Source organism: Myxocyprinus asiaticus, chromosome 25, assembly GCF_019703515.2.
Source record: "Myxocyprinus asiaticus isolate MX2 ecotype Aquarium Trade chromosome 25, UBuf_Myxa_2, whole genome shotgun sequence".
Taxonomy (NCBI): domain Eukaryota; kingdom Metazoa; phylum Chordata; class Actinopteri; order Cypriniformes; family Catostomidae; genus Myxocyprinus; species Myxocyprinus asiaticus.
In genome coordinates, this window is record NC_059368.1 from 46,192,949 (window position 1) to 46,205,111 (window position 12,163).

General features: G+C 38.9%; 1 protein-coding gene across 1 annotated transcript in view; it reads right to left on the reverse strand.

The window, feature by feature from the left end:
• The window catches only part of LOC127416019 (mediator of RNA polymerase II transcription subunit 23-like), a 119,309-nt gene that overhangs the window by 58,621 nt on the left and 48,525 nt on the right, over positions 1 to 12,163 (reverse strand). The window contains exons 8-11 of the mRNA XM_051655090.1: positions 10,870 to 10,965; positions 10,338 to 10,355; positions 4,415 to 4,615; positions 1,474 to 1,617 (exon numbers count right to left, since the gene is read on the reverse strand). Coding sequence (XP_051511050.1) covers positions 1,474 to 1,617; positions 4,415 to 4,615; positions 10,338 to 10,355; positions 10,870 to 10,965 — 459 coding nt within the window. The remainder of the gene's footprint in view (positions 1 to 1,473; positions 1,618 to 4,414; positions 4,616 to 10,337; positions 10,356 to 10,869; positions 10,966 to 12,163) is intronic.

Below are 12,163 nucleotides of genomic sequence, written 5' to 3' on the forward strand. Positions count from 1 at the left end.
ACAACGGGAAGTTCTCACGTGAACATGCGGGCGACATTAATCTGAATCACTAGAGTTGCATGGATTACCTTTATGCTGCTTTTACTGTATATCTTTTTGAAGGTTGAAAGTTTTGGACCCCACTGACTTACATTGTACTGACAAAAACATCCGAGATATTCTAAAAAAAAATCTTAGTTTTTGTTCTGCAGAAGAAAGTCATATGAGTTTGAGCACATTTTTTTTAGATTTTCTCCATTCAAGTAGATAGATTCTCATTGTTGGGTGAACTACTTACTCCTTTAAGTTTAATATAATTATTAGACGTGGGCGATATACCAGTAAAAATGCGTCAACTGGTAAAAATTTTAATGTATTATTTCTATCGCAGTTATCAGAGATTTTTCAGCAGAGACGGGCCACTTCTATTAAAATGAATGGGAGAAATTGGAACGCTCAACAAAGGAGCTCTGAGCGCCCGACGGTCAACGGATGTAGAAAGGAAGTCAATCACCTTTCAGATACAGACATCATCTGTCAATTAACTCTAGAACGTTCATACAAGCTATACAAGCCGGGAAAATTGTGTTTTTAAGTGTAATATGAGGTTAAGAATCACAATTTATGATTCCAGTATTGTCAGATTTTATTGCTGACTTGAAATATGTTCTTGGATCGTAATCTTGACCAACCGTTTTTTTTTTAGATTTCGGTGTTCCTCCATTCAAGTAGATAGGAGCTGCACTGGCATGACTGGAAATAACCTCCCGAGAGCGTTCCAAAGATGACCGACAGTGGATTGACTTGCTAGAAAGACTTTGGCAGTTATGCAAAACGCTGTCACATGGTAGGGAAATGTGCACTGCAATCAGAGTTTGTGCTACAAATACTTCTGCATTATTTTTGAATTAAAAGGTGCTTTCTCACTGTCTTGGATGAGAGTGCGCTCTCTCTCTCTCACACACATACAGAGAGTGAAGACGCATAGATGGTTAAAATGAAAACTGATGTGCTACTTCAATTTCATGCCCCCTAAATTGATTTCTTTCTTGCTTTTTTCTTGCAAGAAAGGTCAAAATGAGAATCTGACAAAATAAGAAATATTGATAATTCTGTTTAACACCCAAGTAACACCTTAAATAACTACTTTAACCATGCATTTATGTCATCTGAATGACTGGGTAAGCATTTTTATTAAATAATTTTACAGAGATTGTACACACAGAAAGCAATTTCTAGGGCAGAGCATCGCTAAAAAAAAAGTTTTTTTCTTACTATAGAAATTTTCATGACTTTTCCATGACTTTTTAAGAAGAGGTGTCATGCCATTTCTGAGGGGGCAAGTGCGACCAAATATTTCAAGAATATTGCAATATAAATGTTTGCTTATATCGGCCACCCCTAATAACTATAATGTAATATATATTGTTATCTGCCGTAGGCCATCATGTATTGCTTAAATGAAAACACCATTTCAGTGACAAGTTCATTCACCTCTTTCTCAGGGTAGAGCAGGTAAAAGAGCTTCATTACGGGCAGGAAGTCAGCCAGAGCATTCTTCTGAATACTGCTGGAGATAAACTGTAGGAGCACCCACATCAAGTGATCCCTCCCTTTAATCAACCCTCGACCGGCCAGCTGCTCAGAGGAAGTGGAACAAGCACATATTTAGTGAAATACAGGCTAAAATATCTTTCCTAGGAGACAAGAAAGGAGAGCAAGCAACATAATTAATATGAAGAAACATTCAAGTATGCATGTTTTCCTGTGTGAGTGCTTTTGTGGCACACTTGATGTGCACAGCTTATTTAGCAGCATGTAGCTACATATGTCACTACATCTTTAACCCTTCTGTGCAGTTCATCAAAGTCATCTTCATCAATGTCATAATGTACATAAGATAACAACACGCAAAGGATTATAATCTTTCATGTCTTTATTGAACACATCCCATTAAACATTCACAGTGCTATTGAAAAAGTAAGTGGATATAATAACTGGTCAATACTTCTTTGGCACCAATAACCTCAATCAAGTGTTTCCAGTAGCTGCGGATTAGACCTGCACAACGTTCAGAAGGAATTTTTGACTATTCTTCCTTACAGAACTGCTTTAGGTCAGCCATATTCTTAGTATATTCAGTGTGAACCGCTCTCTTGAGGTCATTCCACAGCATCTCTATTGGGTTAAGGTCTGGGCTCTGACTGGGACACCCCAAAAGGTGGATTTTCTTTTTTTGAAGCCATTCTGTAGTGGATTTACTTCGATGTTTAGGGTCATTGTCCTGCTGCATCATTTAACTTCTACTGATCTTCAGCTGGTGCACAGCCACCCTGACATTATCCTGTAGGATATCTTGATAAACTTGGGAATTAATTTTTTTCCTTGATGATGGCAAGCGGTCCAGGCCCCAGAGCAGCCCTAAATCATGATGCTCCCTCCACCATACTCCGCTGGGATGATGTTTTCATGTTGGTATGTGCCCTTTTCACTCCATACGTAGTGCAACATGTTCTTCCCAAACAATTCAATCTTAGTTTCATCAGTCCACAAAACATTTCCCCTGTAGCGTTGTGGAGTGTCAAGGTGGTCTTTGGCAAATTTCAGGTGTGCAGCAATGTTTTTGTTGGAAGGCAGCGGCTTCCTTCGTAGTGTCCTGCCATGGACATCATGCCTGTTTAATGTTTTCCGTATAGTAGACTCATGAACAGAGATGTCAGTTCCAATGATTCCTTCAAGACTTTAGCTGTCACTCTAGGGTTCTTTTTTACCTCACTGAGCATTCTGTGGTGTGCCCTTTGGGTCATCTTGGCTGGATGGCCACTTCTAGGGAGAGTACCTATAGTACTAAATTGTTTCCATTTATAGACAATTTGTCTAACTGTGGACAGATGAATATCTAAGCTCTTCAAGATATCTTTTGTAACCCTTTCCAGCTTATGCAAAGCAACAATTCTTGATCATAGGTCTTCTGATATCTCTTTTTTGCGAGGCATGGACCACGTCAGCAGATGCTTCTTGTGAATAGCAAACTCACAATGTTTGAGTGATTTTTTTTATAAGTCAAAGTAACTCTAATACACACCTCCAATCTCGTTTCATTAATCTGATGCCAGGTTTGCCAACTCCTGACTCAATTAGCTTTTGTTGACATCATTAGCCTAGAGGTTTACATACGTTTTTCCAACCTACACTGTGAATGTTTTAATGATGTATTCAATATGTACAAGAACAATACAATCATTTGTGTGCTAGTTAAAACAGATTGTGTTTGTTCATTACTGTAACTTAGATGAAGATTAAAACAGATTTTAAGACAAATTTATACATAAATGCAGGTAATTCCAAAGGGTTCACATAATTTTCTTGCCACTGTATGGGTGTTTGTTTGCATGTGTTGGTTAATTTTATGGGTGTGTGTGGGTCAGGTCCAGATCACCTCCGTGGAGGATGTCATGAAGTTTCAGACAAAAAGGTAAGTTGATACAAATCAGTGTTAAATGTTTAAATGGGTCAAATTGACCCAGAACTTCAGCATTTCACTCAAAGATAAAATGAACCTTCATGTTGTTCCAAACCCGTATGCCATTATGATTTCTTTGGAACACAAAGTGAGAAATTCTGAAAAATGTTCATACTAATTTTTTCTATAAAACAACAATTCAAAGTGACTACGGCTGTTAAGCTCCAAAAAAGACAAAAAGCACCATAAAATTTGTCCATATAACTTGTCCATCGCACCAGGTTTGGCATTATTTATCAGCATAATTAATGTTGTGTTTGAAGGATTCTGTGTCAAGTTGATAGTGTTGAAAGTTTGAAAATGGCACCTGGAGTTCACTGCAATCTGTTGTGTGTCGTTCAGCTGTCAAGAACGCGTCATGTCTGAATGACTCTCATTCTGTGTCTGCGCTGCTTGTGAGGTTTGTTGAGGTGCGCTGACTGCCCCCTGCTGATGCGCCTCGTAAAAACAAAAACATACTGGTCGGAGGCTTGATTACCTGTTAATTTTTGTAACATGTTATTTTTTATATAATTAATTGCGCTTAACACATTAAATCGGCAGCCGTAGTTCTCATGTGTATCGCAGCCAAAAGCAACACGCCAGTTCACATTTGCAAAAGGGAGAATGAGATTTGAGAGCTACAGCGGAGGTTCTACGTACTACTTTTTTAAAATACTTTTCTTGTGGTTTTTGTCATTTTTGGAGCTTTTACAGAAGTGCTCACTATGCACTGTCACTGTTTGGAAAAGGACTGCATGAAGTTCTACAGAAAATATAACTGCACACAAGTTTAGAGCGAAATGAAGGCGAGTATGTGATGACAGAATTTACATTTATAGTTGAACTATTACATTAAGTGAACGCTCTTGTAACCTATACAGCCTCATGGACATGTTCCATGTTTCCCATGTTCCCTCCCCTAAGCTTCACCTTCTGATGGAGCGACAGCACCATGTGAGGGAAGCTAGCGAACTGGAACAGAACAAAGAAGATGAGCTGGCTGGAGAGATGCTGCCAAAGGAGCTGACTGGTGCCGCCGTCATCAAACTGCTCCTCTGTCTCGGACCGCTCCATGGCATACACCACCAGATCCACCAGCTGGTCCTCCAGAACTGGACATCTCTGCTTATGCTGCAACAGGGAAGAACAGTCCAAAACAGCACTCTTACACAGACCAGAACCACTACAAACACTTGAGTAACTGGACCCTGTGGAAATACTGTGAATATTTTAAATCCTTTATATAGAGCCTGAACAAGACATTATAACCCAATATAGAGCACTACAGAGGCTACATAATTGAGTTTTCCATGACCATTTTTACCCTCTTTCTCCTCACCCCTAACATTTGGTGGATTTACTCCATGTCTTAAGCAGACTTTTCAATGCATCCGACAAACAACAGATGACAGACGGAAAGTCAGTAATTTATATTGGTGTGTCGCATGGGGGGGGGGGGGGTTGGTGCACAGATTTCCTACCATCTGTGGATGTGGAATTTTCAGATCCAATTTGAGCTTTCAATGCAGCACAGCGTTATGAGCAACGGCCAAGCGTTAAGTCTCATAAAATTTTTGCCAGTGCAAAGCGAAAGTGGGCATGGGTGGGAGTGTTTGTGCTATCTGTGGGTGTATGCGCACAAACTGTGGGTGTATTATATGTTAACGAAGTGCCGCAAAGCGCAATTTGCTATTTTCCTGAGAAATAGGTCATTGCGCCAAGATGTTTCAGATGCACGGCTGGTTTCCAGCGCAAAGTCTAAACTCAGTTCCTGCCTTTGCCTGTTGGAGATTCCAGCAGCAGGTGGTAATAAAATTAATGTCCAAACTCTGAAATATTGTGGAACATCCCTGACAATCACTGTTTTTGAGATTTGTGTTAAACTATCAATAGGTCATGGTTTATTTTTCTATTATTATTATTATTATTATCATAATTATTATTATTATTGACAATTACATTTATGTTCTAATTTATATTGGTATTTTTCCACCTGTTGTCGTAAAGTGATTTTTATTTTTTTATTTTTTTAACAACAAATTTATTGATTCCAAAGATAAAACATACAAACACAACATAAAAAATGGAATCAATTATTCACATTATCCCCCCCCCCCCCCCCAAACATGCACTAATGTGGTCACCAACAACTAGATCATCCAAATAAAATAAATAAAAACAATACATTAAAAAAATCAATGAAAAAGATACCCAACTAAACTACAAATCCCTCTCCACAGCCACTCCCCATGAACCATCCAAAAAAGCCCCCCACTTTCTGACAAACAAATCCCATTTCCCCAGCCTTCTAAAGAACATCTCCTCAAACGCTGCCACTTCGCCCATCTCTTCGCACCATTCCCTAAATGAGGGTGCCCCAGCCGACGTCCATTCCCTAAGGATGATTTTTTGACCAATCATAACTCCGGCTAGGACCCAACTTATTAAATATTTGTCCTCTATGGTAAGTGTCGACCTATCGCCCAGGATACAGAGTCTGGGGCTAAATGAAAGATCAGTGTTCAACACCTCACACATAAAGTTCTGAACCCCCAACCAAAATTCTTGGATCTTTACACATCCCCAGAAAACATGTATTGTGTCCCCATCTTGTGATTGGCACCACCTGCAGGTGGGTGTGTCTTTAAGACCCAACCTATACAATCTACAGGGGGGTCCAGTAGAACTGATGCAAAATCTTAAATTGCATCAGACGGACCCTTGCATCTCTAGATGCAGACTTGATGCTTTTTAGGATCCTAGCCCACACTCCCTCCCCTCCAATACCAGGTTTAAATCCTTCTCCCATAATCTCTTGAAAGAAGATGAAGCTCCATCCCCCAGACTCAGAATTAGCAGGGAGTAATACACTGATGCCTCATGACTTTTTCCAAAAGCAGTAATCACCTCTCCCAGAGTATCTGCCGCTTTAGGGGGGGTGTACACTACTCCCAAAAATAGTACAGAGCAGGTGGCGCAGGTGTAAATACCTAAAGAACTGGGATCTAGGAATCTTAAAATGTTGAACCAAATTATCAAAAGATCTCAACACTCCACTCTCATATAGGTCACCGAGTATAGTAACCCCCCTCCCAATCCACTCTGACCAACAGAAAGGGGACTTATTAATATGTAATTTAGGGTTCAGACATATGCTCGAGGCTACATTTAAATAAATGTCTGAATTAAACACTCTGGACACTTTTGTCCATACCGAGTGCATATGCGAGATAACGGGGTGTGACTTCAGCTCTCCGGTTAGTTTGATGGAAAGGCTGTGCAATGGTGAAATAGGGGCAAGGACTTCCTGTTCAATACAAAACCAAGGAGGGGCTCTCTCAGGTGGAAGCGTCCAATGAGCCAAATGTCTGAGACTGAACGCATAGTAATAAAACAAAATCTTGGGTAGGCCTAGCCCACCTTTGTCAATCGGCCTATGTAACTTACTGAAATGTAATGTGGGACATTTACCATTTCAAATGAAAGACTTCGCTATGTTATCAAATTGCTTGAAATAAGAGAGGGGGACATCTATAAGGAGAGATTGTAGTAGGTAGTTGAATTTTGGAATACAGTTCATTTTAATAACATTAACCTTCTCAATCATAGATAAATGTAATGAAGCCCACCTGCCCACATCGCTTGAAAACCTTTTTATTAAAGGGTCAAAATTACTCTAAATAAATCAGACAAATTTGCTGGGAATAAAATACCCAAATACTTAATGCCCTGTTTGGGCCATTGAAAGGTGCCCGGCTGAAAAGCCGTTACTAGGCAGTACGCAGTCAGAGCCAACGCTTCGGATTTAGACCAATTAACTCTGTATCCCGAAAATATAGAAAAGGAATTGATAATTCTGTGGAGGTAAGGCATAGATCTAGTAGGTTCAGAGATGAATAATAAAATATCACACTACCGGTCAAAAGTTTTGAAACACTTACTGTTTTTTTCTTCACATTTTAGAATAATAGTAAAGTCATCAAAACTATGGAATAACATAAATGGAACTATGGGAATTATGTTGTGACTAAACAAAATCCAAAATAAATCAGAACTGTGTTATATTTGAGCATCTTCAAAGTAGTCACCCTTTGTCTAGAATTTGCAGACATGTACTCTTGACATTTTCTCAAGCAACTTCTTGAGGTATCACCCTGGGATGCTTTTTAAACAGTATTGAAGGAGTTCCCATCTATGTTGGGCACTTATTGGCTGCTTTTCTTTATTATTTGGTCCAAGTCATCAATTTCAAAAACTTTTTTTTTTTTTTTTTTATTAAATTTTTGTTTTATAATGAAATAAATTAATATGGTGGCACAATTATTTTTTTGTCTACAAAACTAATTTCAAACATTTAAGCATACGCCTTCAGATCAAAAGATTTTTAAGATCATGAGAAACATTTCAGGCAAGTGTTTCAAAACTTTTGACGGTAGTGTGTGTGTATATATATATATATGTATGTGCTATGGATAAAACTGTCAGTCATTATTTTAAATGTTTTATGGGAACTGTTTAAAACTGAAGATTTAGCTAAATGTGTCAGAGAAATTAAAAACACATATTCATCAATATTTACTAAATAAAAATTATTCTGAAGGCAGGTTAGCATAATATCATATTAAGGAAAGGTGGGAGAGTGTATCATCTGTGTTTAGCAGCACACAACATCTAATAAACACTTGCAGAACACATACACAACAGCACCAGCACAACCACACACAGCATGCACCAATCAGGGCTTGAAATTAACAGATTGTCTTCATTCTCAGGTATGCTTTAACATCCCTGAAAGAGGAGTAGTGATGTGTGTGTGTGTGTGTGTGTGCGTGTGTGTGTGTGGCCCTTTTACATGATTACACAAGAGAATGGCTCATTGCACTGTTTTTTAATGTGTATTGTGGGCAGTGTGGCCCAAGTATGATTGCGGAGAGACTAAATTGTAAAATAGAACTTCTTTTAGTTTAATGTTCCTTATTTAATCCAATTAATCCAGGAACTTTATTAGAAACTGTTTTGTCATTTCAAATCTAATAATAGGAGATCATTCTCAGCAAACGGTGCCATTAGTTAGAAACCTCAAGACTTACCTGTTTTGGATGTATGGCGAAAAAACTCAAAATCAAACAATTCAATGTATAAATGTCTGTTTTTCTTCAGAATATTGATCATTTTCATTCATCAACATTACATTTTAATGGGTTATGTACCGTAGATGTCTACCTAAATCAACTTAAATTTAGCTTATATTAAATTTAAATATAATGCTTTCACTGTCTGTGTATTTTTTTCTAACATGCTTCGATCATTTTCTGTGAAAATGCAGAATTTATCTTTTTCCCTTCCTGTCTGTTTAACCCTGTTATGATGTGACATTTCCCCCTTTTAAAATAGTGACTTTATCTTTCTGACATCATATTTAATGGAGTGACAGTGGGTTCTTATCCTCCACCTGCGCATTTCTTTTTATTCTGGGTGTCCATGTTGTCACATGGAGGTATTAGGCTCCATGCTGAAAGGAGCATGTCTCGAGATCCCCGTGTTCTGTTCTAATCTCTTGTGCTTCGTCTAGCATCCTGTCTTTACGACCCCAATCGCAGCACTCGGCTCAAACAAATGCCGATACCGCAGTGAGGCAAGACACAAATGCCGCTTCACAACCGAGCTCGATATTAAATTTTCGGAGTTCAGACAAATACCAATACTATCTGGGAATATTATTACAACACATACAATGGTAATTACGGTATTACCGTAAATACGGTACTAGCGGTTGAAAAACACTGTGATACCGCCAGTATTTTAAAGCTTGAGTAATGCAGTGGTACCATGACACCGGTATAACATGCAACCCAAGGTTGGTGTGATGATATTGTGCATGTTTGTTCAGATCTTTGACCCTGTAACAGTCAACCCCAAAACCCTAACCCTAACTAACCCTAATCATTTAACATGTGCTGCAAGAAAAATGGGTTATTAATGCCATGAATTTGTTTAATCTATAATGATGTGTGATTTATTGCAAGGCACACAGAATTTATTTAGTTATGTATTCAAATTTTAAGAATATAAATCCCTAAATTACTGTGACGATGTGGGATGAAATAATATAGCACTTTTGATACATTTCAAGGCTGAAACCAAATATTCAGGATTAGGGGTAATAGTTTAAGAATCAGGCATTGAGAAATCCATCTCTTTTAATCAATAATCTGAATTATTGGGCCCTTTGCTGGTTCCCCAATGTCTATGGTGGTTACAGGCCTGGTACTTTAGGCCTGAGGTTGGAAAAAAAAACTATTTCTTGAAAGTTTTGCTCTGACGTTTTCAAATGAAATGATATATCTTTTTTGTTTCCTGACATTTTCGAGCATAAATGGCACCGTTTCCTGAAAACGACCCTTAAATACATTTTACATTATACAACGGTTTAAAACACTTTAAATTCTGCTCTTAAATTTAATAAGAAAAAACAAAGACTTTAGCTATTAAGTTTAAGTAAAGAACATGAATCTATTCTATAATTGCTCGCGTCAATGACATAAATGTAATTAGAAGAAAGTTTAAATTTTGGGAAAGAGAGAAAGAAGTCATGAGCAGTCTGTCTGAAATAGTGCAGAAGTTTGACGTAGAAAGCTGATGCATTAATTGGTCAATATTTCAAATGCTCTAACAAATGCTTGTATCAGTCAGTAATTTCAAGCCCTACATTAATTTTCTTTTTTTCCTTTTTTTTTTTTTTCTTTTTCTTTAATAGTTTTCAGTTGCAATTAGATGGAATCGTTTGGTTTGGCTATGAGGAAGCTTCCAGAATCTGGTTAGTCACAATACAACAGTAAGATTGTGAACATACCTGAGCAATGTTCAAGGTCTAGTGCATTGGAGGAGGAGGACGACGAGGAGGATGGGCGGGGCAAGACAGGACAGAACAAAAATAAAGGAAGAAAAAAGAAAACACAAATACTGTGACTAGGAGGCCAGCTCCAAGTAATCCTGTCAGTCAAGCCAGACCACACCCCCAGAGACAGGTACGAGAGAAACAGGCGGGGTTATACTCCCTACCAGACAGCAGGGATGGACAGGCATGCTGGCCGAAAGGACAGACAGACAATAAGAAGTCCCGCCCGAAAGAAAGAGAGAAAGATCTGTCAAACCAAGTCGAGGCTGAGCTTTATAAAGGTGCTAGTTTGGCAGGGAGTATTTCTGGAGGTTGCAGTGCGGTCCGCTGTCATTCACTCACTGTGGGAGTGTGGGACTGCTGATCTCTCCAGCTCTCTCCATCACTTCTCATCACAAAGAAAGAGATGGACATGTGAGGCAGAAGAGGGAGAGAGCACTGAGAGACATAGAGAAAAGCAAAGAGAGAAAGAGGGAGATGGGGGTACCTGTTTGTTGAGGCCCAGCATGTTGCAGACCATGTCTCTGGAGTAAGGCTGCTCCAGCACATACCTCAACAGACCCGTCTGTGGCTCAAATAGATCCTATAGTAGAGAGAGAGACAGACACATAGCACTTCAAGACAACATGAGATGCCATTCGCTACGTTATGTATAGACTGTCAGTCCAAATCCTATTTTTGTGGATATTCAGTTGGAACCTGATTATGTTTAGAAAGTCTGAACGGCAAAAATAAAAATAAAAAACACATGAAATACAATTTTTACAAATCTATTTCAAGCTACATTCATATGGGGTTTGAAATCCTGTTCAAATCACAGTTCTGCAAATCTGTTTCGCTCTGATCAGACTGGCTTTGTGGCTTTCTGGAGTGTTCCTTTTTCTCGCTATGTAAAGATATGTTATCCGTCACACATTGTTGCAGGAAACATGCTAGCTGTGGTGGCGGAAATAAGCTGTGTGGTGGCGGAGCGTAGGTCTAGCTGAGAATATTATTAAGGGAATCATTAAGTTCGACCGCCACATCGTTTCATTAAAGGTGGCTATCACATGAGTCCACCAGTCACTGCTAGCCAGTCTGAACCACACACCGCTTTGAACTATGACACCTGCGGAGAGGGCAGCACAAAATAAAGCAGTGCATGCCAGCCTCCTCCATCTCTGCTGCTGCCTCATAAGGCATAGTCCAGCGCCGCAGCTACACAATGCCATGTTATGAGCTACAATCTCAATTCCACACCCCTCCATGTTGTTTTTTTGTGTACTGAAGCAACGTCACTGCTATAGCAACCATTGCAAATATGCCAGAAAATGAACGCACAAATCGGATCTGGTCAGTAGAGATACACAGTGTGGACAGTGAATCATGAAGAACAGATTCCGATCGGAAAAAATTAAAAGTCGGATTTGGACTGATAGTCTGAACATAACTTATAACTTATAATGTGACACATTTCCCTGTAAAATGGTATTTTCAGTAGCGGGACTTGATTTCAACCATCAGGAATTGACTGTATTGTAAAAATTTCCTATTATAATATTTTTTACGTGTCCATGTGATCTTTAAAGGGATAGTTCACCCAAAAATGAAAATTCTCTCATCATTTGCTCACACTCATGCCATCCCAGATGTGTACCAACAATCATGTCACAGTCCAAATTACATTTGTTCCCCATTCTAATGGTTGATGTGAACATTAACTGAAGCTCCTGACCCATATCTGCATGATTTTATGCACTGCAGCCACACTATTGGTTGATTAGATAATCGCATGGATGATT